General features: G+C 32.3%; 4 protein-coding genes across 8 annotated transcripts; 2 read left to right on the top strand and 2 right to left on the bottom strand.

Moving 5' to 3' along the window:
* The first annotated feature begins 111 nt into the window (after positions 1–111).
* Positions 112–13,725, top strand: LOC123192861 (protein IN2-1 homolog B-like). Of its 4 annotated transcripts, none has more exons than XM_044605540.1 (11): positions 114–404; positions 493–567; positions 650–710; positions 840–926; positions 1,003–1,101; positions 1,175–1,274; positions 1,346–1,422; positions 1,495–1,602; positions 1,699–1,779; positions 1,880–1,929; positions 13,707–13,725. In XM_044605540.1, exons 1-10 carry the CDS (start codon positions 196–198, stop codon positions 1,883–1,885), a joined length of 903 nt encoding a protein of 300 aa, XP_044461475.1. In that variant the 5' UTR covers positions 114–195; the 3' UTR covers positions 1,886–1,929; positions 13,707–13,725. The 4 variants fall into 4 exon arrangements, 3 of the variants coding, with proteins under 3 accessions (XP_044461475.1, XP_044461476.1, XP_044461474.1); XM_044605541.1 differs by lacking the exon at positions 13,707–13,725 and adding an exon at positions 2,018–2,222; XM_044605539.1 differs by lacking the exon at positions 13,707–13,725 and having other exon boundaries at positions 1,880–2,020.
* LOC123192860 (CDP-diacylglycerol--glycerol-3-phosphate 3-phosphatidyltransferase 2) lies at positions 2,628–5,496 on the bottom strand. Its single transcript, XM_044605538.1, has 7 exons — positions 4,888–5,496; positions 4,429–4,526; positions 4,278–4,328; positions 4,035–4,148; positions 3,358–3,414; positions 3,135–3,220; positions 2,628–3,020 (listed from the first exon to the last, which is right to left on the bottom strand). The coding sequence occupies exons 1-7, from the start codon at positions 5,366–5,368 to the stop codon at positions 2,900–2,902; spliced, it is 1,008 nt and encodes a 335-aa protein (XP_044461473.1). The 5' UTR covers positions 5,369–5,496; the 3' UTR covers positions 2,628–2,899.
* Positions 12,523–20,248, top strand: LOC123192856 (ecotropic viral integration site 5 protein homolog). Its single transcript, XM_044605526.1, has 18 exons — positions 12,523–12,894; positions 13,707–13,776; positions 14,058–14,681; positions 14,773–14,958; positions 15,091–15,204; positions 15,534–15,592; positions 15,953–16,019; positions 16,162–16,213; positions 16,330–16,422; positions 16,634–16,717; positions 16,825–17,249; positions 17,898–17,959; positions 18,370–18,439; positions 18,811–18,891; positions 18,998–19,099; positions 19,358–19,482; positions 19,684–19,795; positions 19,869–20,248. Exons 1-18 carry the CDS (start codon positions 12,839–12,841, stop codon positions 20,001–20,003), a joined length of 2,517 nt encoding a protein of 838 aa, XP_044461461.1. The 5' UTR covers positions 12,523–12,838; the 3' UTR covers positions 20,004–20,248.
* Positions 20,249–20,721: 473 nt separating this feature from the next.
* On the bottom strand, positions 20,722–24,270 carry LOC123192857 (probable serine/threonine-protein kinase PBL7). Of its 2 annotated transcripts, XM_044605528.1 has the most exons (5): positions 24,070–24,265; positions 22,908–23,089; positions 22,250–22,439; positions 21,690–22,081; positions 20,722–21,498 (listed from the first exon to the last, which is right to left on the bottom strand). In XM_044605528.1, exons 1-5 carry the CDS (start codon positions 24,146–24,148, stop codon positions 21,232–21,234), a joined length of 1,110 nt encoding a protein of 369 aa, XP_044461463.1. In that variant the 5' UTR covers positions 24,149–24,265; the 3' UTR covers positions 20,722–21,231. The 2 variants fall into 2 exon arrangements, with proteins under 2 accessions (XP_044461463.1, XP_044461462.1); XM_044605527.1 differs by having other exon boundaries at positions 21,690–22,439; positions 24,070–24,270.
* Between the last annotated feature and the right edge of the window lie 3,110 nt (positions 24,271–27,380).

Here is a 27,380-nt window from a genome sequence, read left to right as displayed (position 1 = left end):
TTTTTTCTCTGTTGAACTTGTGAGAATGAACATTTACCTTCAGAAAGAAAAGAAATGTGGATATGTGAAATACACGTAGCACAATGTGTCTCATACAAATTATGAAAATGACAGAGGTAACGAGACATCTCGAAGCATGCCTGTGATAATCAGAGCAAGATTTAATTGAATACACATCGGGAGCCAAATCAAACGATGGCCACTATGAAACTAAGCTATTTTACAAGTTTCCGTCTAGATAATTCAGCTTCATACTGTCGTTCTTCTCCGTCTAGGAAAAATATAAGACTCTTACCATGCTCTAAAATATTCTCCCCTTCACTGAACCGCCTTCAGAAATCCTCACTTGTTTTATTAAGAAAAGACACCCACAGCGGAAGAGTATTGGCAGCAATGGCAACTGGGTAGGTTTGTTTCTTTTCCCTTCTGTTCTGCTACATAATTTTTAAGTTTCTTCAACATTTTTAGCTCAACTGTATTTTCTGTGTGCAGGAGTTTGCAAGAGGTTCTTCCTCCAGAACTCGGGTCTAGTTCAGACCCGCCTCCAATCTTTGATGGAAAAACAAGGTTCTTTCTTCATATTCATTTTCTTGTACTTGTATCACTGCTAGCCTCATTTTTACTTCACTGAAGTCTAGCTTTGTTGAAGGTTGTATATCTCCTACATATGCCCTTATGCGCAGCGCGTTTGGATTGCCCGGAACTGTAAGGTTAACATCAATCTTCTGTTTGTATTTGGAAAAATATTGTAACTTCAACCCAACTTAGCCTAGTAGCGAAGATAAAATGATCAATAATAATTTTCTTCCAAAAAAAAAAAAAAACTTCTGGGAAAACAGGGTTTGCAGGACAAGATAGAATTGGTCGCCATTGATCTGGAAGATAGACCTGCTTGGTACAAAGAGAAAGTCTATCCACCCAACAAGGTGAGATTTTTCCTCCAAGTCCCTTCCCCCACCTCTTCTGTTTTCATTGTAGATTCTTTTGTGAATCGTTATGCAGGTGCCATCATTGGAACATAACAATAAAGTCCTAGGGGAGAGTCTTGATTTGATTAAATATATTGACAAACACTTTGAAGGCCCTTCATTGCTCCCTGATGTAAGATTTCTGAAACACCTGATTACTTATTCTCAACATGATTTCTTGTTAGCTCATTCTTGGGATCATATAGGATCCTGCTAAAAAAGTCTTTGCTGAAGAGTTGCTGTCGTACTCCGATTCATTTAACGGAGCTGTGATTTTTTCACTCAAGGGAGATATGACTGAAGCTTGTGAGTTCTAACACTTTCTGCAACTAGTTTTGTTCACTATGTACAAACAAATGTAACCTTGACTGCATTAGGTGCTGCATTTGATTACCTTGAGAAGGCTCTTTCCAAATTCAACGACGGACCCTTTTTCCTCGGCCAATTTAGCCTGGTGAGTAGAACATTTTTATTCATTATAGCACCAGAAACTGTATATATATCAGTGCAGTAATCATTTATTCAGGTAGATATAGCTTACGCTCCATTCATTGAAAGATTTGAGCCTCTCTTGTTGGATGTAAAAAAGCATGACATCAACAATGGAAGGCCTGAATTGGCAGCTTGGTATCAGGTACGAACTTTTTTTACCATTTACATCTGTCAATGTGGCTTCGAACTTGAGTTCGTGAGGTGGGTATATCATAACTGCAAATTGATGTTTGAATAGGAGATGAGAAAGATTGAGGCTTACAATCAAACCCTGCGTGATCCAGTGGAGCTTGTTGAAGTGCTCAAGAGAAAATTCATGGTAATTTCCTGTTTATCAAATTGTTTTAAGTTCTTGAACGTAGGCAATTGTAAAGGATAAGAGATGACTGAGCAGTTTTCTTGATGCATTTCTTCTGCAGGCTTAGCTCTTGAACCACAGTTTCAGGTATTCAAGTCTACTTGATCCAAGGTATTCGATAAATCTTATCTACTTACTGTTAATGTAATTTTTAAGTATAGAATAGTATTTTTTATTAGTAAATATTTATTTTCAACAGCAATTTATACTTTAAAAGAGGATAAAAGATTCTGAGCATCTGCTGAAACAATGGTAAAACCTGCTCTACAAATAATTAGGGTTTTGCAGTCTAAAAGAACAAACCAAAAGCATCAAACATACTGAGAATAACCTTTAATTCAGTGATGTTTGTGTAATCACAAGTGTGGCACACTATCAGACGGACGAGGGCAATAAACTGAAGAGAAAATAGTAAGAATAAACTTCATACACATCCACAATTCAATAAACTAGCAACAGATTTCATGAATCTCGATTATAACACTCATCTAAAAGATTCCTTTACTAATCAGGAAGAATCTCCTTAAGAAATGTAAGTTCTATATAATCACAATCAGCCTCAAATGTGTATCAGCAACTTCCCGTGTATCTGAAAAAAATCTAAAATTGTTAGGTTGATCACTCATAATTTATGTTTTCTCTTCCTAAACTGAACTAGAACAAATTCTTTCAACTCCAATGCCGCATTTTCAACAATATTACCACCTGCAATGTGTTTCGGACAGAATCCAATCACTTGACAACCCAGTATACTCTGAAATGGCCTCCAAAGATGAAACCACCCATTGGATCAGAGCAAGAAAATAAAATTGGAGATGGGGATAATATCTTTTTTTGACATCTACAACATTACACTCAAAATTGGGGAAGTTTTGAGATTTTGAACTATATCTGCACTTTCAAGTAACTTACATATGCACAAACTCTGGAAAAGAAATCCGTTCCCCTCAATTCTAATCTGAAGAACCCTGCTTCAATGTGTGAAGACAATAATTAAAAAATGTTAAATACCACAAGACCTCTGCACAAACCCACCATGAGGAGTATATTTCAGCTAGCATGAAGCAGTGGATCAATTGAACTACTTGAACAACACCTTTGATATCTTCTCCATATACACAACTAAAGACCATAAGGAAAGCCCAGCTGAAAAATAAAGACAAGCAACACCAGAACCTACTAGATACCATGGCCCTCCAAGACTGCAGAAAAACAAAAGAAGAGAGAAAACATGTAAGAAACTTTATCCTATAATTCATAAATTCCTCTTCAGAGAACTACTTCTTTCATTTCAATTGGAGAAGGAGATGATGTACCTACTATCTCGACTAGCTAGGAGGATGGTTAGTGCAATCATTTGCGTCGCAGTTTTCCACTTGCCCAGATTATTTACTGCAACAGCCTAGAAGGAAGAACATAGAAACAATATTGTAATCTGTGGCTAATAATCGATCATTTGCATGAGGCTAAAAAAATTCAAAAGCTTTTATATTTTAAAAAAGAGATAATGAGCCGACTTGACAGGCAGGGAAAACAAACCTCTAAAAGCTTAGCATTCTGAGAAGCAGCCCACTCTCTAACAGCAGACATGGTTATCTACAAAAAAGTTGAAATATTGATTTAAAGGCAATTCTGTATCAATTTACACAAGATATTAAAACATCAGAGACAAGACAATATATATTTGTTCAAATACCACAGAAATGCATGAGCAGAATAAGAGAAACAGGCCAACAAGGATTGTTACCAACTTACAAAAGCTTCAACAGGATGTGCAAGTCACATCTGCACTTTAGATATTATTTCAAAAGGGGGAGAAGAGAAAAGTGGCATGCTGAGAATGCAAAGAATTCATCATCACTAAGATCACTGAGAATTGGAATTTGCAATGTGTTTACTAATAATTAAAATTTCCAATGTTGTTTACTAGTAATGTACAGCACTAAAACTTCAGCAACAGTGACTTAAATAGCATGGAGACCTTATTCTTTAAGATCACTGTAACTGTTATTGTTATAACTAAAATCAAGAGCTTCATAGATCAAACACCAAAAGGAAGCTACAAAGGAGATTTTGAGGCTAAATTAGCAGCAGGGAGTCCTAGGAACTGCCTAACATTTCACAAAAATTCTAGTAGTACAGGCTTCTTAAGTAGACAGAAAATACACCCTTTGGTGGCTATAGAGAGATGATAAATAATTCATAATGCACAGTACCTCTCTACCAATTATTGCAATTGCAGGCACAGGCAATAACCATGGCACTTGTCCAAACACTGATATTTCCAAAGGCCTCGTACATAGTAAGAACAATGTTGCAGCAACCATAAGCTACATTAACAGGTATAAAACCAAATAAGAACCCTTGAATAATAGTTCTCACAACTTAACCAACAACCTTCATTAACTTGACTCGCTTGAACAATAGATTAATATTTGTTTACAAAAGAATAATCATACCTTGTCAGCTACTGGATCCAAAAATGCACCAAAAGTAGAGCCTAACCTCATCTGAAACAGATTCATCCATCGCGCCATAATCAATAGTAAAAATAACTACACAAATCTTTAACTTCTTCATCATAATTTATATATGAACAAAAAGATATACCTTGCGAGCAAGGTAACCATCAAGCCAATCTGTGAATGCGGCAGCAATGAAAATACTGGTTGTTGCAGTCCTTCCCCACCAACTATCTACGTAGAAGGCTAGAGAGATACATTATCATGTTAGTATCATCCAATGCACAGTCTTTGGATTAAACTAAAATTCACAAATTTTAACAGCCCGTAAGCAATCTATAAACATGATTCAGAAAATGCACCTCGACAAGTAACAATTAAAAAGAATCATGGAATATCAAACTAAGCAATTGATAAAAAATTTATAAACGTTTTCGCTAAGTGAGGAGCCTGATCGAAATATATACTGCTTGATTTACCAACATATAATTCATAAACGAGATCGAAATTCTAGATCTGGTTGCATAATAAACGCAATAATTCCGTCAAAATTAGCAAATAAATAATACATTGGCTTGAATTTGTTAAAAGAAGAAGGGAAACTTACTGCCAATGAGGAGAGGCACGGCGGCAACGCGACCGAGCGTTAAGATAGTAGGTAAAGTGAGCACCTTCGAAGACTGTGGTTGTTGTTGTTGTTGCGGCATCGACGTTGACGGCGTTGAATTATCGTACCAATCACCACCATTAGCGGTCTTATCGTTATCCGGATCCATGTCTGCGACAATCCCCCACCCGGAAGGAGGGCTGGGATTTAGATTTGACCCGGAAAAGCCGGCTTTATTAAGGGAGGAGGAGGGAGTGGGAGCAGAAGAGGAGAAGCAAGTTTTGCGGCAACTAAACATAGGAAAAAGGAGGGGTAGGTTATTATTATTATTGGGGAGGGAACTAACGTGCGCCGCGGGGGAGAAGTGTGCGCAGGGTGCTATCCTCCACCAGTTAGTGTAGGGGGTTGGTGGTAGTGGGGGAGTGGTGGTGGTGACGTGGCGCGCCAGTCTGTAAGGATTCGTGCTGAAGGGAGAAGCCATGGTCAATTTAAGATTGAGACCCAAGATAGCCACGATCGACAACTTAGTTGCAGAATTGGAAAAGTATTTTTTGGGTGTGATTTTGATTTTCGGAAACGATTGAATTGAGTTGTCATGCGTTAGGCGTTCCTTGTGAAACGATTAGCTTAAACCTCGCTGGAAGGGTAAATCACAAGTCCCACCCAAAAAATTTCGGCGAAAAAATTTTCACCCCTCATGTTATAAATAACTCTTTTTTACCAAAAATAGTAAAATTTAACACCTTTAAACAAAAATTAAAACTATAAAGCAAATTACTAATTTTACCGTCCAAAACCTTTATTAAAAAAAAAAAAAACTGAAAAAACTCTTCTTAAATCTCACACTTTTAAAGACTTAACTACTCACTCTACTATTTTTCTTTAACTTGACCTCTTATAACAATTAAGACAACCTTAAACAATTTTTTATGTATAAGATCCTATTTAAGGTATGCACCGAAGATATTCACTTTTCAAACCTATTTGACATCGTCTCTTCATATAATTTAGATGGAAAGTTGATTAATCAAATGATTTTGACAATAATAGAGGGTCAGGTGGTCGAATGGAGGTAAAGTGGTGGGAAGAAGACATCGGAGGAGGAGTGGTTGTAGGAGAAAGGAGAAAAAAACCTAGGTTTGGGGGGAAAAGTCACATTTCAAGATTAAAAATATTTTAACAGGGGTAAATTTATGATTTTCAAAATCTAGAGAGAAAACATAATAAATTATATATTTTTTAATATTATTATTAAAATAACGATTTTACTGTTATATTTAATTAAGAGTTTTAACAGAAAATTACTCATAGTTAAGATTTTGGATTTTTAAAGGTTGATGAATATCAGGTTAGAATTACATCAGACCTTACGTTCGAAACAAGTCTTTTGGCCTTTAATAAATATGCAAGATTGTCAAATATGTTTATAGGAAATAATTTGCATTGCATTAGTAACATTACTATATATATATATATATATATATATAATTATATATATATATATATATATATATATATATAAAATAAACTTTTATATAAAACATTCTATTATTAATTTATTTGTTTGGAGAGACCTTTTAGGCCCTTTATAACTTGTCTCACTAAATGTGGAAGCAAAACCAAACAAGTCGACACCAAAAATCAATTTGAAAACAAATCGAGTCCACTTAACTTTTGCAATATCTTTTCTGTAGTCAAACTAAAAATTCAAGACATTTAAGTACTACATTTGTGTTACTAATTAATGGTTCAATGACCCAACTTTATAAATAAATTGGGTAATATTATATACATAATTTTATATATAAATAACGATATGTTATAATATAATTGAATAGTTAAAAATTAAAGATAAATTAATACATAATTATAAAGTGATATATCATTATTTGTACACAAAAATTACGCATATAATTTTATTAAAATAAATTTAACAACCATAATCAGTAAAATATACGAGAGTAATGTTACGTGCATAATTTTTGTACATAATTTTATGTATAAATAATAACATATTATTATATGATTAGATAATTAAAAATTAAAGATAAATCAATGTTTAATCATATAATAATATATCGTTATTTGTGTATAAAATTATACATATAATTTTATTAGATATACAAAAGCTGAATTTTAAATAAACCATGAGTGAATAGCCAAAATCCAATGGTTAAGGAAAAACCAAAATGTTCAAATTTACACCCAAAAAAATTGATGCGATGTTATACAACACTGAAAAAGGAGTGTAAGTCTGCAGACCTTCAAATTCAATAGTAGAATGAAGTATCCAAAATTCGATCCAAAGCTTTTGGGATCTTTCACTGAGAGGGACATGGAGAAAAGAGACAGAAAGAGAAAGATCAACTGGAGTATGTAAGTGGAAATTCCTTTGTTTCAAGGCCAAAACGACTTACTCTCACCCAAGGTTTGGCGAATTTCCAAACTAGTATTTGGTAAATATTAAAAACTTAAACTTTCACTTACAATTAAAATTAATAGAATTAATTAATTTCATAGATAAAATTATTATTTAACTGATAATATATTAAAAATAATAATATTTTATTTTATTTTCTTTGTTAGTTTAGAAAACTAACAATTTCTCCAAAAACTGTGAAATATTATATTTTTCCTCCTGTTTGGTTTCCATTTCTTCGATGAAATTCCTTTGGTGTTCTCTCCCTTCGATGATGGAATTCCTGTTCTCTGAACAAAGACAACCTCCTCCTTAATTGTCAACGATGAAGACGACGTCTTTGTCCGAAGATAAAGATATTGTCTTCTTTGTCAACTATTAAGGAAGAGGTCATTTTTGTTCAAAGAAGAGAGATTTTATCGTCAGAGGGAGAGAAAACTGGAGGAATTTTTGCTGAATAAATGGAAACCAAGCAAGGAAAAATATAACATTTTAAAGTTTAATCATAAGAAGAAATTATTAGTATTTTAAACCAATAAAGAGAAATGAGATAAAATTCTATTATATTTAATATATTATTGATTAAAAACTATTTTATCCCACAAATTAATTAATTTTATTAATTTTAATCATTTACAGATAAAAATTTAGATTTTTACTATTTAACATATACCAGTTTAGAGATTCAACAAACCATGGTAGAGAATATGTCTTTCGGCCTTATTTTAATTAAGCGTATGCCTATTGCCCCCCCCCCCCCCCCCCCCCCCCCCCCCCCCCCCCCCCCCCATCTATCTTTGAATTTTTTTAAATAGGCCAAAAGATTTATTCTTACCTAAGTATAGTGTAATCTCAAAGTCTTACTTTATAACTTTTAAAAATTTAAATATCTACTTATAAGTCAATTTTTATTCAGTTAAAATTAAGGGTAAAATTATTATTTAACAATGATATTTAAAAAATAAACGTTTATATCATTTTACCCCTTAATTTGAAAAACTAACAATTTTTCTTTAAAATTAAATGTTAAAAAGTGACATTTCCCCCTACCTAGGGTTGTAAATTCCGCCTGTGATTTTTCAACAAATGATGGTCGATATCTCTCATTCTCGATGATGTCTTCCCTTCAAACCGATGATATTTGGATTCGATAAAATTTAGATAAATCGGCTTCGTTTGGATGATGACTCTTTGTTTGAAAGCATTGTTAACGTTCAGACAAAGTCAATTCGTCTGGACAACTAACATTTAGACAAAGAGTTTTGACTATTTATTTGGATATCGTCGAATTCAAACATCATCGATAAGAGGAAAAGAGCTAGAGAGAGAGACATCATTGAGAATGAGAGATATTGACCGTCATTCATTAGAAAATTGTCGTTGAAATTTGAAACCTAAGTAAGAGGAAAATGTCATTTTTTAAATCTTAATTTTGAGAAAAAATTATAAAATTTGTAAATCTAAGAAGAAAATGTGATAAAACTTTGATTTTTAAAATTTTTTAATAAATAACAGTTTTACTTATAATTCTAACTAAAACTTTTAGTAAAAATTAGTTCACATATAAATATTTGAGTTTTTTAAAATTAAAGGGATAGGGTTTGGGATTTTATGGTATGTTGTAAAGGAATAAATCTTTTGACCTTTTTAATAATTTGAGGATAGGTGGGCCTACCCACGCAATTCATAAAGGCTAAAATTTGGCCTTTTTAATAATTTGAGGGTAGGTGGGGCCTACCCTGACAATTCAGAAGGACTCAAATATACATCAAAATAGGAGGTTAATAACTTAAACAATGTAATTACATATATCCCCTTCCCACTCACTTTAAAAAATTATTTTTAACACATAACTCCAGTAAAAATCTTGTATTTACCAACTGCATAGTCTCTTAAAAGAAGTTACCTTTAGCCCCACTCGTGTAAAAATAGACAATTACCCTACTCTCCCGAAAAAAATTACATTTACCCTCCGAATGAAGAAGTATGCCACAAACACAACATTCTTAGGCGACATGAAGTTTTCTTTTCGATTTTTACGATGTTTGAATTTGATTTTATGACCCCTAAATCTTGAAATTTTTGTACGAACTAGACATAACTTGTATTATACCTTATAATTGCATATAAATCTCCAAAACTTAATAGTGCACACATTAACATACAAGTGTGAAATCTACAATCCAAAAATGTTTAACAATGTGTATATCCTTAAATCTAATACAATCCAAAACTAACATTAATTTTCATACCTATATGTAATTGTGTTTTTAGTTTGAAGTGCGAGAAAAAGATACAAATGAATTTGAGTTGAGATGAAATAAAGTTAAAAAGAGTTTCTATAAAAGAAACGAGGTATGATAAATTGTATTTAACTAAGTGAGTTAGTTGTATTTATATGAAATATGAAATATCTTATTTGTATAAACCTCTTTAAATTTTTTTTTAAATATTTTTTTAAACCTGTCTCATCTAGCCCTATCTCACCCCCATCCCATCTATTTATATTAATATATTTATTTAAAATATTAATATATTTTTATAATGTTAGATTATTTATGTTTTTTAAATTATTTAAGTTTTTATTGTACCTATTAAAGTGATTAATATATGATATTTATAATATTTAAAATAGTAAGTTAGTTTTTATTTTACTTAATTTTGTTATTTAATATATTTATATTGTGTTTAAAAGGTATGAGAAATGATTTTTTCTTACAGAAATGGAGAATAAATGAGGCTGGAAAAGAGTTTTTTTTTACGAAGAGAGAACAAAAAATTTTTTCCATCCCCATAATAGAAATAAAAATGAAGATAAAAATTGAGATTTTCTTCTTACCTCTTTCTGTTGTCATCCTTATCCTATACCCATAACTCTCAAATAAAAGTTATGGATAATCGAAAGTATCAGGACAAATACTTACACACACATTATTCAAATATTACAAACATAAATGGTACAAGATTCGATTCCAGCCAAGAAAAAACACCACCACCGTCGAACAACCACCTATCGTGCAGACACAATTCTGATTAAAATCCAATTAATAATTCTTTTAAAAGATCTTATTTATAACCCAAACGAAAATTGGGATTAATTGATGTAAAATCATAAATTATTAATCTAGTCAAGTTTATCAGTCATTGGCGTCATGAAGATAAAGGTTAGCAGGAAATAATATAATAAAGGTTAAAAGACTATTTCCTACCCTAATTTTAACGTAAAAGTAAATATATATTTATAAAATTTAAATACTTATTTATAATATAATTTTTGTTAAAATTTTTAATGAAAATTATAAAAAAATTATAATTTATTAAAAAAATTTAAAAAATTAAAATTTTATCATATTTTTCTTCTCAAATTTAAAAGTTATAGTGATAATTTTTTTTTTCAGAGTTTATTTCTCTTATTTTTTATGATGATTCGTTGTCACTAGCCTTTCGTCATCCTCTCCCTCACTAATCGATGTACGAGAAAGATATTGAGATCTCTTCATTGTGTCACTTTGTCGTGTATCGACGGGTGCAAGAGAGGATGACCTACGGGGAGAGAGAGGACGACCAATGGCTGGTGCTAGCGAATCATTGTCGAAGAAAAGGGAAAAAAACCTAAAAAAGAGTTGTCACTTTTCAAATTTTAGGTGAAGGAGAAATTGTGAGATTTTTAAACCTTTGAGAAAAAGTGATAAATTTTTAATTTTTTAAATTTGTTTAGTAAATGACGGTTTTATATCTAATTTTAACAAAATTTTTAATAAAAATTAAGTAATGAATGAGTATTTGAATTTTTAAAATCTTGCAAATATATATTTATCTTTATATTAAAACTTGGATAGAAAATAATCCTTTGACCAATAATAAAACTTAAACTATAAATGGTAGAAAGTGAGGGCATTTAACATGTTAATTAGATTTAGGGTTGGATTCGAACTGAGTCCATTCGAGTTCGAAACGAGTCAGTCTTAAACCAGCTTGAGTTTGCTTATCAAAGTTTGTAAATTAAAAATTTTGATACAAAACGATATTATTTTGATTAATATGTATTAAAATGATATCGTTTTAATAACAAATTAATTAAAAATTCGAATTCGAAACGAGTTAAACCAAACTTGAATCTAGTTTAAGCTAAAGCATAACGAGCTCGAGTTTTATTATTATTAAATCGAGCATGAACTTGATTCAATTTGAATATAACATTAATTGGATTACAAATTTGGGCGGTGAATACGTTAATTATACTCTAAATAGCACGTTAATTGCCCACTAGACAGTATGCCCGATGCCCATTCTATGCCTTGAACCTTGTTTCTTATATAAGAAGTAACATAATATCACGTGATTGGAATCGGAATCGGAATTGTGGTTTATTTTTCCAAATGGTCAAATTGGTCATGACAAAAAAGGTGCACCTTTTGTTTGTTAAATTCAATAATGGTTCGGCCCTACGTGAATTGATGTGCACCCATTGACACCAAAATCAAATGAAACATGGTGATTTTATTTATTATTATTATTATTGTTCTCATAGATAAGATCGTGAACCTTATGCAGTCTCATGCCTGCACCTTTTCCCATTTAATTTTATTTTTTAAATTTGTCATGTTCAACACCATTGCCGACACCAACATCATCATGACAAATAACCTTGTCTGATTATCCGTAATTTTGTCTGGTTAATTCATATGATATGAACTCTTGAGTTCCATTAAATAACTAAATATTTTCAAAATCTTAACCAAATATTTCATAATTATTAGATTAATTAAAAATTTGATCAGATTATATTAGGTGGACTTTTTGACACTACAACTATTCTCAGGGTTAGATTCAAATCGAATTTAAGATTGAGCTCAATTTGATTTATATATATTAGAGCTCGAATTTATTGAGCGTATGAAAGCTAAACTTAAACTCTGTTTGAATTTAACTTGATTCGTTTTAAACTCGAATTTTTAACTATTTTATTATTAAAATAACTTTGTTTTATTATATATTGATCGAAATAATGTTATTTTATATCAAAATTTTTAATTGATAAAGTTGATAAATAGTTTAAGTTCGAACAAATTTTTATAAAATGAACTTATTTCAAATTTATTTAAATCAAATTTAAACTAGGATTTAACCATAGCTATTTCCGGGGGGTAAATATCTATGGTTGGCTTGGCTATTTTCTTACCCTTTCTTCTCTCATGGAACTCCGTGCGACCGAAAAGGGAAAGAATTCGCCCATACAACACAATTACGCGCATCTGACATGTAAAATAATAGTGCAACGCTTGTCTCGCCTTTGCATGTGACGTGCGTGCCCTCTCTTTCTCTCTCTCTCGTACTTCTCCACTCAGCACCAGTACAACACTCTTTACTCAGTCTTCAGTGCTTCAAAGGAAAAGAACTGAGAAGGGACTCGTCTCTTTCTTTTTCTCTCTCTCTTTTCAGTTGCAGAAAATCAAGGAATATTGCTAGATCTTTCGTCGAGAAACTTACTAGAAACTGAGGGACTAATCAAATCCATCCGCGTTGTCCTTAATGGAAACCGTCATCGCTACCAAATCTAATCCCCTCGTCACCTTCGAACACAAGAGGTATGTATGTTTGTCTGGATTAATGTTATTCTCTGCAGTGCCGTTGTCTCTCTCCTCTAGCCACGCGTCCTATTTTCCTAGTTTTTTTTTTTTTTTTCATTTAATCTTTCTCTATCATCGTTCTTTCGCTTAGAAAACGTGTTTGCGTCTTTGATCACGTCGATCATAACATTTTCACTGAGAATTTTGACTTTTTGACTCCGATTTATGCGTGCTTGCTGATAATTTCTAGTTCTTGTCACTGTCCGCACAGTTTTTAACTAACTTTTTTATTGCTTTGATCACTTTGATTTTTAATTTGGGACTAAAATCTTGAAATACTTCCCGGGATTTTGTGTGTGTTGTCCTACATTTTGGTTATGTATGTTTACTCAATTTAGCTGCGAATTTACTGTGATTTGTGTAGATCTTTGAACGGCGGCGGATTAGTGATCTCGATTTGATTTATACTGATCTGATTAGTGTTGGCGGAGTTTGGTTTATTGGCTTATTTTAGGGTTGTGAGTGTGAAATGTGGTATGGTTTCTAGTAAATTGAGTTTGAGTGAATTTAGTTCGGAATGACTACTGATTTGGCAAGTAGAGATGTGGTAATGAGTGGAATATGTTCAAGTCGGAGCTCTTTAAGGGCCGACTGCAGATAATTGGACTAAGTGTCTGCGTAAAATTTTTTTCAGTTGGTTTATGATTGATGGTTTTAGTTTTGTGTTTTAGTTTGATGAATAGTCGATTGATATTTTTAGTGAACTTCTATGTTGCGAATGAAATTCCACTGTTTAATGGAATTAAAAGAAATTGGTTTTGGTTTGGCAGGGATGCTTATGGATTTGCAGTGAGACCACAGCATGTACAAAGATATAGAGAGTATGCAAATATTTATAAGGTTTTTGCTTCCACTCTTCATTCTTTTGTCAAGTTTATTGTTATTTCCTTTAGTTTTACAGAGTTTAGTTGATTGTTTGGGATATTAATGTTAGAGAGACGGCAAAAGAAAATTTCTGAGTAATTTATTCTTTTTTTATATAGATTTTAAATAACAGTGAATAGTTTTTTTAGGAATAATAGTTGCAAAAAGTTCCTTGCTAAGTAGTGGAGATTTGACGCTAAGTACTGACGGCCAACAAATAAAAAACTGACATATTCTGTTGATATGCATGTTACTAGGAGGAAGAGGAGGAAAGATCAGACAGGTGGAAGAGCTTCTTGGAATGGCATGCAGGGTCTTCTCAATTGCCTGTAAATGGGTTATTTTCTGAGGAAGAGAACAAAGCATTGCTTACTGAAGCTGATGGTGAAGTAGCTTGTAATAATCCAGACAAGGTTGTTGAAGTAGATGATGCAAGTATCAAGAAGCCCAGTTTAGACAATTCCCCTGAAAATGGTGAAGTAAAGGAGGAGATACAGTCCACACCAGGGAAAAAGCCTCATAGGATCCTAACATGGACTGAGATTAGATCATCACTTCATAGCATTGAAGAGATGATGAGCATGCGTGTAAAAAAGCAAGGCACTTTATCAAAAAATGAAGGGACTGGAAGAGGGAAGCCTCCGCCTCCTTCTGATGAGGCTAAATCCTTGAAAGGAGCTTCAGAGGAGGACTCTGAGGATGAGTTTTATGATGTGGAGAAGTCAGATCTGGCTCAGGATGGCCCTTCAAGTGATAGTGTGACTGCACCTGCCACTTGTTCTATTGCTGCTGATGCCGCCCCTCTAGAATCTTTATTTCCTTCGAAAGAAGAGTTGGAAGTCCTTGTCCGCGGGGGTGTGCCAATGGCTCTACGAGGAGAGGTATGAATTTTGAGCTCTCTCCTACTTTTCTCTTATGATGTTCAGTTTTTTGGATGATATGCTTCTTAGTTCCTTGATGCTTTCAATTTAGATTTGGCAAGCATTTGTGGGTGTAAGGACACGCCGAGTGGAGAAGTACTACCAGGATCTACTTGCTTCTGAAACTAAGTTTGGAAATAACACAGAAGAAAATACCTCACTGTCTGACAGTGATTATAAGAGTTCAACTACAGATTCTGTTTGTGTACCTGAGAAATGGAAGGGGCAGATTGAGAAGGTTACTGAAGATGCAATCTTTTTAGTTTAAATGCTTACTGTCATCAGTTTATGGGTTCTGCTTTCATTTTTTTTTTTTTTTTGGCTTTTGCACATTCAAGTTCCCTAACATTGATATTGAATGTGAATGCAGGATTTGCCTCGTACATTCCCAGGTCATCCTGCTTTGGATGATGATGGTAGAAATGCTTTGAGGCGTTTACTTATAGCATATGCTCGACACAATCCTTCTGTTGGGTACTGTCAGGTATATGTTTTGAAATACTTGATATGTTTTCTTACTCATGCTGTTGGTAACCCTTGAATATTGTTTGTGAAAAGAGTGAAACATTACCTTATATTTCTGTCTAAATGCAGCACAGGTCAAATGTTTACGAGTATTTGAAAGTTTATACCACTTAATGCACAATTTACATGAGACACTTGTTCTGCTAGATATTTCCTCTTATACAAATATTTTAAATTTTTTTAGTTGCCCCAGAAAGTAAAATTTTCGGGTCTATACTTTTTTTCATTGTCAAATAAGCAAATTGTTCCCACCTAGTATCTCTACTTCTCTAATTCTTTACCATGCAGGCCATGAATTTCTTTGCTGCACTGTTACTTCTGATGATGCCTGAAGAAAATGCCTTCTGGTAGGTTTAGGAATTTATTTGAATTATACTCATTATATGACTACATTCTCATTCTCTTGATGAGATGTTTCATGTTATGCTTTCTCTCTTTCCATTTTCTGCATTCTGATTATTGTATTAACAATAACTGCTTTGTTCCTTATATATACTTTTAAAAGAATTTGTAGTTTTGTAGTCCACTTTGAATGTATAATTCTGGAATCAAATGGGTCATCAGAATATACAATATAATTATAGCATTTGCTTCCCCTCTTTGGTGAAACATGATACTAATTCTTTTCCGGTTGGCAAGAGGCTCCTCAACCAAGAAAAATATCTGTACTAACCATATCTGCTTCTAAATTATGGTAAAATTCTCAGGGCATTAATGGGTATTATTGACGACTATTTTGATGGCTATTACTCAGAGGAAATGATAGAGTCTCAGGTAATGGTTTCCATCTCTCAGCTTTCACATGTTAGCTTTTCTTGTATCTATGCTTTCTCCTTCAATAAGACATTAAAGAAGTTAAGAAAATCACTAAACAGTTACTGATGGGTATTAAGATGGGCTTGTTTTATTTCGTCAGGTTGACCAGCTTGTTTTTGAGGAGTTGGTGCGCGAGAGGTTTCCTAAATTGGGTTTGTTTATATCTTTATATTTCTAATATTTCATTGATTTTGCAAATTCTCAAATGGCTCTATATGCATGAATCTTGTTGGGTGGTTTTCTGATGTTAAATTAATATCTGGTGCAGTCAATCATCTGGATTACCTTGGAGTTCAGGTAGCATGGGTTAGTGGACCGTGGTTCCTTTCCATTTTCATGAACATGCTTCCATGGGAAAGTGGTCAGGTTTTATGCTGTATCTTTTATTGATTTTAGCCTCATAATAGTGAACTTGGTTTCTTTCAAAGGCATCATAAAATTGATTTTTTTCCCCAAAGTTGTCTTAGACTTGATTATTTTGCCAATTTATCCTTATTGTTGACATAATTGACAGTGTCGTAATTTCTTAGTTGCAAGTTTCCCTATAATCTGAAGACTCTCCCTGATTGCAGTTCTTCGGGTCTGGGATGTGTTGCTTTTTGAAGGAAACCGTGTCATGCTTTTCAGAACAGCACTTGCTTTGATGGAGTTTTATGGTACTGGATAAGAAACATCCAGGTTTCTGGGTTCATGTGATGCATTTTGGAACGTGAAATAAATCCGTTTTGCTTTATGAATCTTAATTTTGTTCGGTTAATTGCAGGCCCGGCATTAGTTACAACTAAGGATGCTGGAGATGCAATTACTTTGCTTCAGTCGCTGGCAGGCTCAACCTTTGATAGCAGTCAACTTGTTTTGACAGCCTGCATGGGTTTCCAAAATGTAAATGAAAGCAGATTACAGGAGTTGAGAAGCAAGCATCGGCCAGCTGTAATAGCTGCTGTTGAGGAAAGATTGAAGGGACTTCAAGCTTGGAGGGATTCTCAGGGTCTAGCATCTAAGCTATATAAATTTAAGCAGGATTCCAAATCAATGCTAATAGAAACAAATAAAGGAGCACAAATAATTAATAAACAGACAAATGGTAATCTATCTCGTTCAGAGTCTGGATCCACGAATGCAGATGAAGTTCTTATTAACCTTACAGGAGATGTGGAGATAGATTCTGTTCCAGATCTTCAAGATCAGGTAGGTTACGCATTTTGTCTTACTTTTGTGCTAAATGTTCTTCTCCATCTTTGATAGGCAAGAAGTTGAACATCCTATTTTCTCTATATTAATGCATGGCAAGGACTGTTAACTTACATAATTGCTAGAGATTCATATGAGCTAGTTTGGATGTCAATTCCTAGGACTACACGTTCAAAGGTTTTACATGAATCTGCAAGGTTTAAATTTTTGTCGAGCAAAATGGAACAATGTTATTTTATTTTTAAATATTCATTTGTTATTATTGTTGCTTCTTTTCCCATGATAAGTAACCTCTCAATGCAGAAGCAGACTTTGGTAATTTGTGGTTATGCATGCTTGGGGCCATTGAAGTGGTACATGTGAGGGTGAAACAAAAAGTCTTCAACTGAGTAATTTGTTGTGATTTGATATTAGGAATTTTGTCTTAGATTGATCGGTTACACTAGCTATCTATCAAAATTTTGGGAGTAAGAATGAGGGCTCTGAATTTATTTTCTAATTTATCCTTTTTGACACCTTTGATTGAAAGCTTGAAAGCATGGATTTTACACTTTTTGTAATTTAAAATTTTATCATTGTAGTTTGATGACAAACTATATTACTTCTCTTTCAATATACTTATTTTAATTTTTTATGTACCTGCAGGTGGTGTGGTTAAAAGTTGAATTATGCAAATTACTGGAGGAAAAAAGATCTGCTGTACTCAGGTTAGTGTTACATGCTGTCTGAAATTTTATAATGATACTGGCGACATCACAGAAGGTTCTTTTGTATTGTTGGTTTAATATGCTTATCCTCAGTTAATTGTTTATCATATCTTAGCTGCATCTCATTATTGTGTAATTCCTAGCTGCTCTGTGCAAGTCAGAGACCCTTTACCTGAGGGTTTAACAATAAGGACCTACATTTGCGAATTTAAAATCTTGAAATATGAAATCTGGCAGTTAATTGCATTAGGTGTATTATGTTATGGAACATAGGAGGTTCCTTGGTCTTCCATCCATGATGAAGTTAAAATAAGTTTAATCACAAGAAATATCTTGGTTTATTAACCCATTCACGTGTTTCATTCTAATTTTAGATCTTTCAAGTGTATGTTTCTTCTCTTTTTGGTCAGAGCTGAGGAGCTGGAGACTGCTTTGATGGAGATGGTCAAGCAGGATAATCGGCGGCAGTTGAGTGCAAGGGTACAATTAATATGCTTTACTGTGAAAATTTTGCTTTGTCTGGACATTTCACATGCAGTGTGCACATGCATGTACAGTGTTATGTGTGTATTCTGCAGAGTGGTTTAATAAATATTAACTGTGACTTATTATTGAGATATTAGAGGGTGAGAATTCTTACCGGTCAAATATGTGAACATAGAGTGTTAATTTCATAGCATGTGAAATGGATTCATAGTAATTGTGAACTGAAATCATGAAAAGGAAAAAGAGTGAGCGTATCAAAAGGAAAAAATATATTATTGGGTTAACAAACAGTTGATTCTTTATGGTAGCTAAACTTTCCCTCAGTCTATTATATTGCATTCTTAGTTTCTTCTTCTGATCTTTAGGTTGAGCAATTAGAGCAAGAGGTGTCTGAGCTTCGGAGGGCCATTGCTGATAAGCAAGAACAAGAAAGTGTCATGGTCCAGGTACTTTTTAACCTATTTTTTAATTGCTCTCTACTTTAGGCACTATCACTCTGCGCTTGTGATTGGCTTGTCATTTTACATGTGTGATCACTCAAAAATTTTGAAGGTGTTAATGCGGGTAGAGCAAGAACAAAGGGTAACAGAAGATGCACGCAGATTTGCTGAACAAGATGTAGCAGCTCAAAGATATGCTGCCCAAGTGCTTCAGGTGCTTAGTTTAATTTGAAATTTTTGATTATACTATCGAATGGTAGGCAGTCATTATAAGATGTTGGTTAACTAGCTAGTTTTTGTTTTTCATATACATCTTTGTTTGATCTTCTTTAAATTATATGGTGCTCTAACATGAATTCTATTCAACTGTTTATTGATATGTGGAGCTGTAATTAACCATTTAAAGAATGAAATGCCTAAGGTATCTCTCTGTTTGGGTTATTTGAAAGTTATCAAACTTGTGTTTATGCAGGAAAAGTATGAAGCGGCCATGGCTTCGCTTGCAGAAATGGAAAAAAGACTGGTTATGGCAGAATCAATGTTGGAGGCTACCTTGCAGTATCAATCCGGCCAACTAAAAGCACAACCTTCTCCAAGGTTTGTAATTAATCTCTACATAAATTAGATTTTTTGTGTGGCCTTTGTGTGATATTATTCTCCTTGTTGTACAACTTGATTGTATTCTCTATTTACTGTTCCGTGCATGTGAAAAACTTGATTATTGGTTTGTTTTATATTCCATGCATATTGTGCCTTTATGGATAAAATTTGTCTTGTAATGAATGGTATGCATTGTAGATCTCCCCACCCAGACTCAAAAGGCAATCAAGAGACCATGCCAGAACTGCCTGGAAGGAAAATTAGTTTATTGGCTCGACCTTTTGGACTTGGCTGGCGAGACCGGAACAAGGTTAGTTTATTCTTTCGTTGTAATAGCATCATATGATTTATTCCATGATTTTATTCAAATTTGTTGGATGCAGCAACAGGGAAAACCTGTTAGCTCAGATACACCAACAGATGCCAAGTCTTCTGATGTGAAGTCGTCAGACGAGGGGCAGAGTCAAAGCAGCCCGCAGAAAGAAACAGATGGAATTGGTGCTGAAGTAAAAGAGTAGAGAAAGGCAGGTTTATTATAATGGTACTTTGATAGCTTCTATATATATATATATATATATATATATATACCCATCATCTTTCCATTGCCCAATTCTCATATTCCATTGGCTTACTTGTCTGTAATTTTTGACTGGTGAGAAGTAGTGTTCATTAATTTGAGAAGTAATAATATAGTTTAGGGAAGAAGTGAATGTAAGAAGAAACAATGAGATGACAGTTAAACAATTGTATAATCTTTTAATTCTTTCTTTGTATCCTTTCATTAATTTCTACGTATTATATTAGTCACCTTTAAAATTGAGTGGTTTTTTCATTAGTAGTGCTTTTGACATTTTATTTCAGACATGATAGATCAATGAGCAATTCTATGTATATAAACTTTGATACATTATTTCAATGCACATATGATATATCATTATGTGATTAAATATTATTTTATTTTTAATTTAAAATTATTCATTCATCTAATAATATATCATATATATATTCAAATTATGTATCAAAAATATATACATATATCTTGATTGGAGTTGGTAAATTCAGGCTCGTGTTTGGAATTAGAATTTCTCTGTTGGTTTAATGACCAGTAATTGGATGGCAAGATTATAGGACGAAATTTTCATGTTCAGGCAAAAACAAATTGAAAATCAGAGAAGTCGTTCTTCCAAAATTTACAGGATTAGCTAGAAGAAGAAATCAAGTGAGTTACACAAGAAATAAATAGGAAAAGAAACAACATCTATGCGTGAAATCGAGATAAATCTAGTGAATACATCAATGAAAAGATAATGCCTACCAACATATATACGTATTCTCTTTAAGGAGACGCCAGTCTCTCTATAGAAGATATTTAGATACAAAGCCCCAAATCTCAAATGTATACAAAAGAACAGAAGAAAAAGAAAATTGTAGTGGGTGAATGGCAGAGAAAGGGCTAAATATAAACCAGAAATTGAAAGAAACGTAAAAGAATCTTCATATACCAAACATTGGAGCTGGCCATTGCACCTGCTATCTGGGGTTATGCAAAATTTGTTAAGCAGGCACAATAACAGGTACAGCTGCGAACTGTATAATGCTGAACTTCTACGCAACGACCTCCACAAGTATAAACCCAGCCTGAGGAGACATTCTGGAGCTGTGTCACTGGTAATAGATTGACAACAATTGCTATCATGAACTTCTAAGAACTGGAATCTGTTTGATACTCTCGGCTATCCAACTACTTCACTGTTCCCTTCTGGTTCTAGGGGTGGAAGAGCTCATGCGGGAGCTCTGGACCGGTGGCTGGGTTTCAGGATCATGCTTCTGACAAGCAAGATAGGAAAGGGCAGTGACAACATCAGCTATGACGGGCCGCATAGTAGGCTGCTCCTGAACACACATTGCAGCAACAGCAAGAGCTTGATATAAACCTCTAACTGGGTACTGGCCTTGGAGCATTGGGTCAGCCATCTGTGCGAATTTCCTCCTATCTTTAAACAAAGGTCGCGCCTGCAACATCAGAACAGTAATTTCAGAAGATTAACACAATGGACTATCCTTTTGATGAATTCAAAATTCTAGTGGTCAATGTTCTTATTTTAACTGTTTTAGCGGTTAATGAATTCAAAATTCTAGAATGTCATAAGAAATAAATTTAAAAAACTTAAAAGTGTAAAAACAGAGGAAGGTAGAAATTTTACCCATGCAACCAGGTTGTGCTCCCCAGCAGCCCTTGAATTATCAATGGCTTTCCTGCCAGTAATAATCTCAAGAAGAACAACTCCGAAACTATAAACGTCTGATTTCAGTGTAAGCTGACCTGTCATGGCATATTCAGGTGCACAATATCCATAGGTTCCCATCACTCTGGTGGATACATGGGTCTTATCCCCAACAGGACCCAATTTAGCCAAGCCAAAATCAGATAGCTTCGGATGATAGTCATCGCCAAGTAAAATGTTTGAGCATTTCAAATCACGATATATAACAGGGGGACTAGCTTTGTCGTGCAAATACTCCAAACCTTTCGCAGCACCTGCAGCTATTTTCATTCTTGTATTCCAGTCCAATCGTTTCTTATCAGGTGGCAGATCTGGAACAAACATGAGCAAAAAATTATTTTTTTTGATATTTGAGATTTCTTGAGCCTGAATTTTTTTTATGCAAACTAACTTACTGGAAATAAGATACTTTAGAAACCCAAATTCTAGTAGCTCAGAAATTTGGACATGAGAATATTGGCACATAATCTGATACATACCATGTAGATGGTCTTCCAATGACCCCAATGGCATGTATTCATAGACCAAAAGTCTCTGATCTCCATCAGCACAATAACCAATTAAGTTCACAAGATTAGGGTGGTGAAGCAAGCTCAACATCAAAACTTCGACAAGGAATTCCCTATTTCCTTGTAGGCCATTACGATCCAGCTGCTTGATAGCCACAACCTGAGCCACACCAAGCAATAGACTTTATGTCTTACCACAAGCAAAATTACCCTTGAAAGATATTGATTGCAATCATAATAATATAAATCAAGTACTAGACGGGAAATTGTCCAAGTTTAGAAACAAAGTCAAGCACAGTTGAACACATATCTTTCTATTATGGCCATAATTGTGAATAATTTTTAATTGAAACTCTTCAGAAATCTTCCCCTTCCATAATTTGTCTGCCTATAAGGCATTGCCCAATGTTTTATGGATAATTTGTACATTGCTGGACAAAGAACTGAAATTTGATAATTCAGCACTGATTTGGAAATGCTTCATAATTTGACTCATTCCTAAATTGCATTTACCATGTTTTAAAAATAGAGCTGCTTTTGAAAATTTAGGTAAAGATAGCAAATTTGGCAGTATTGATCTATGAGCATTATGAATAATATTATCACTGAACATAATAAATTAACAAACCTGATTGGTACTCTCCAATCGCCCTTTATATACGCGGCCAAAACCTCCTTCACCCAATAGACAATCTGCCCTGAAATTCTTTGTTGCAGCTGCCAATTCACGAAATGTAAATGTATGTGCTGCAATATGATCAGATCCTCCATCCTTAGAGCCTTCCTTCTTTACATCTAATGACAGCTTATCTGAAGTCACAAGAAAACAAAACAGGAATTAGATCCACCAAACCATTTTGTTAAACATAATACACAGTGTTATTAAGCAAGCAAAAGCCATATATGAATCTTCAAAAACATTACAATAGGAAAGTACTACTTCATCATTCAAAGCCCAAAAAACAAAAGTCACAAAAGGGCAAAACATCCAAGAGAATTGCAGATAAAATATTTTTGATAAAAAAACCCTCATATTCATAATTAGGAATGTTTGCTTCCAACAGCACCATTTATTACAGAAACGGATGAAACACGAAAGCTTTCAGACCGGTCGAATCCTAATATAATTTTGCAAGGCAAACTATCTTTAACTCAAACTAGAATAAGAACTAAATATTATTATATCAATGTGCAACAAACATTAAGTCGAACCAAGTAGAACTAGCTCTATAACTTGCACAATATACAAGTTTCCAAAAAAATGAAACTGAATGCGACTAAAATGGCTAAATCAGCATTCCATGCTTCTTTACAAAAAAAAAAAAAGAACCATAAATAAGCATAATTCAGCTTTATAAACAGGTCTTATAAAAGAATCGAAACTGTGAGGAATTGCAATTTAAATGCTAACTAGAAAGGCATCAATCATAAAAAGTTATCAGCATAAACCAATCTTAAATTAGATTAAAAAAATATCCAACCAAGCCCAGAATATAATATTAATCTTTTCACTGCACTTTTGATTAGAAGCAGACCCAGGGAGCATAAACAAAGAACATTATCCTCAAATCATAACCACAGCATTCAAAGCAGATCAAAACATCGAGGCAAACCCAGAAAAGACTGATCACAACAGAGCAAATGAACTTAATTTCCGTGTCAATCTGAGCTATATCTAAATGAAACAACTTTACAAAAATTAACCTCAAAAAGCATAAAAAATTTCAGCAAGTAATCAAAACTAGCTAAGAGAGTTATTGATATTTATAATAACGAATAAATAAATGCACCAGATGTTGACGGGATCTGATCATCAAGCTTCTTCTTTGCATTTTTATTTGATTTTCCACCGCAAGGAAACCAGCCCATCACTAAAAATTCTGTCTTTAACCTCAAGAGTATCACTCGAGAGAGAACAAAAGCAGACCAAACACCACTCAGGGCAGGAGACAGAGACAGCAGAGAGAAAAAGAGAGCTAAAATTCAGACAGAGAATGCTACTCTATTTACTATATATCTTCTCATTCTGGTGTCCTTTTGCACCTCTGCCCTTGTGTCTTCCTAAATTGTAAAGTGACCACAAAACTTTTTATATTCTTCCACATCGTGTATCAACTCAACGTTTGTCCTTCCTTATACAAAGGACCAACATCCGGCCGTGTCATGTTAAAATTGGCACGGTCCACCGTGACACGAGCCATGCCAACCAATGAATTTTGAAGGCTCAGGAGGATACAACCTATAGCATAATCATGAGTCGTGTTTGTTTGAACTCTTTGGTGAATTAATCCGTGTTTTCAATTAAAATTATGTATTTTTTTAATTTAATAATTTTCATAATTATTTTTTAAGAAACAAGAATAATAACTTTGAAATTCTATTAAAAAGTCCTTTATTATGAAAATTAAATTAATAAATAAAAAAACGTACGATTTACATAAAAAAAATACGCTCGTGTATAATTATTTTATATTTTAACTTTCATTCATATCTTAATTCCATAAATGTTCTAATATATATAAACAATTCGCTTTTTGACCACTTTTCTTATTTATTTGCTTTTTAAAATTTAAATAAGTGCATCATATAAAATCAAACCCATATGTCTCTCATGAGATTCTGACACAACTCGTTATATTTATAAATTTTAATACAATCTATAAATTTATGAATCATATCAAAATTAGTTTGCGTCAGCTCTCACTATTATTTGTAGTTAATAATGAAAAATGAATCGTATTTTAAGGTGTCTATGATTGGTTTGGATTTTCCAAACCAAATATTTTCTAATAAAAAAATCAAAATAATTTACGTTAGGTTAGTTTGTTATGAGTTTTTTTTTAATTAAGAAAAATTTCATTTAAATCAAATTATCATTTTTAAAATTAAATTAACATAAAATTTAAATATAATAACTAAATTCTTACTCTTATATATATATATATATATATATATATATATATATATATATATATATATATATATATATATATATATATATATATATATATGTATATATATAAACATATATATGTATATATATACATATATATGTATATATATGTATTGGTTATTTAAACTACTCCGCGGGATATTGTTAAGGGGACATTTGGTTTGAATAATATTTTATTATCAAAATAGAAAGATTACCTTGAAGATAGATTACTTAGAAGATTACTGGGTATAAATGATTACTATGTTTGATAAAATTTGATTGGTATAAATAATTATTATGTTTGGTTAAATGTAATAAATAATTACTAGTAAATTATTTTACTTAAATGTCTTTGAATATAATTATTTTTAAATATTTGTTATATTATTTATCATATTAATTAAAAATAAATTTATTTTTATCTTAAAAAATTAATAAATAATAATATAATTATAATAAAATTAAGATTACCTTGGTAATCTTTAAATACCTAAGGTGAAAGTGGTAATCAGATTATCACTTATATTACCTATCACGTCAATATTAGTAATAAAAGATTACTGTAATATTTTATTACTGACAAACCAAATAAAAAAGTAAAAAATAGATTATCAAAATCTTTAAAAACTGAAATCCAACGGCCCTATAAGTGTTCTTTTATATAGGAATTTATGGTTCTTTGTGAAATTTTTGTTACAAATCACGTGAGCTTTTTTTTTTATAAATCCTAACGAGTAGGCAATTGACTTCAAATTTCGATGTGGATTTTCGGTTGAAAAGTAAACCCAAAGAAATCTTTTCAGATTTCACTGGATTTTTATTTTAATTTCTGAAGAAGACTCAAACGAAAATATTTCATGTGAAGCAGACAATTTTGTAAAACTCACTTCTGTTGGGGGGGAAGATGAAAATATTTAAAAGTAGAATACTAAAAAATAAATTCATGTGCTGAAATTCCTTTATTGCAAACCAAGCTTCAAAATATTATTAGTTTGGACACCTGTTTTCCTCACCAGGCAGTAAAGCACTTAAAAGACAATATTAACCTCAGTTGAAACTGAATGTTCTTCTAAAACGGGGAGGCTAAACTTGAAAACCAATAAAATTTAGGAAATCATTAATGAAATTGTTTTTAATTCTCGAATATATAAATAATAGTAATTAAAATAACATCCTATTTTGGCTGCGCCTTTTAGCGGTAAAATCGAGCAATTTTTTTAGGAAAAAACAAATTAAAAGCCGAAATTTATCATCTTATATATGGGGAGAGAATCTAGGCTACTTTTCCGCAACACCAAATAACGGTGCACCTTATATAGATTGGCCATCAATAACATATTTTTAATATATAATTTAAATATATAAATGATATATAATTATATAATTAGATATTAATTTATTTTTAATTTTAAATTATTTAATCACATAATGATATATTATTTGAATATCTAAATTATATATAAAAAAATATATGTATAATTTTATTATTTTATTTAATCTATAAAATTATATGTATAAATAATATGTAAAATTTGATACATAAATAATAAAATGTTATTATTTTACCTTTAATTTAAAACTATCTAATTATAAAATAATATATTATCGTTTATAATATTATTCTAATTTAACCTAATTAAAAAAGTATTAATTATTTAATTTAATTAGATCCTTCATCATTTATGGTAACTATATCTTTTTTTAACCTTAATTTTGTCATAATTTAATAAAAAATAATAATGATGAGATCTTGTATAAAACTACATTTTTCATTTTAGTAATTGAAAGTTTATTTTACAAATAGCAAATTACATTTTGCCATCAAAGTTTTGGTTTAAAAACACTCTTCACCCAATAACATATTTTTATCTAGAATTAAACTTTATTAATGAAAAATATATTAGAATATAAAATTATCATTTCATCCCAAGTATTTCATTTTCAAAGTTATCATACAACCCAAGTTAATGAAAATTAAAAATAAATCTTTTAAATATATAAATTACAAGAGCATCAATGATATATAATCGTATGTTTTGAGGGAAATTATAATTTTTGAAAATGATAGGGGTGTTGATGAAGTTTTTGGGAAATTCATAAAAGTTCATGAATATTTTACAACTTTTTAAAATTTCAATATACTTTTTAAGTTTTACTCTACAATCT

This window comes from Mangifera indica, chromosome 12, assembly GCF_011075055.1.
Source record: "Mangifera indica cultivar Alphonso chromosome 12, CATAS_Mindica_2.1, whole genome shotgun sequence".
Classification (NCBI taxonomy): Eukaryota; Viridiplantae; Streptophyta; class Magnoliopsida; order Sapindales; family Anacardiaceae; genus Mangifera; species Mangifera indica.
Note: the sequence above shows the minus strand (reverse complement) of the source record. Positions and strands in the feature narration are given on the sequence as shown.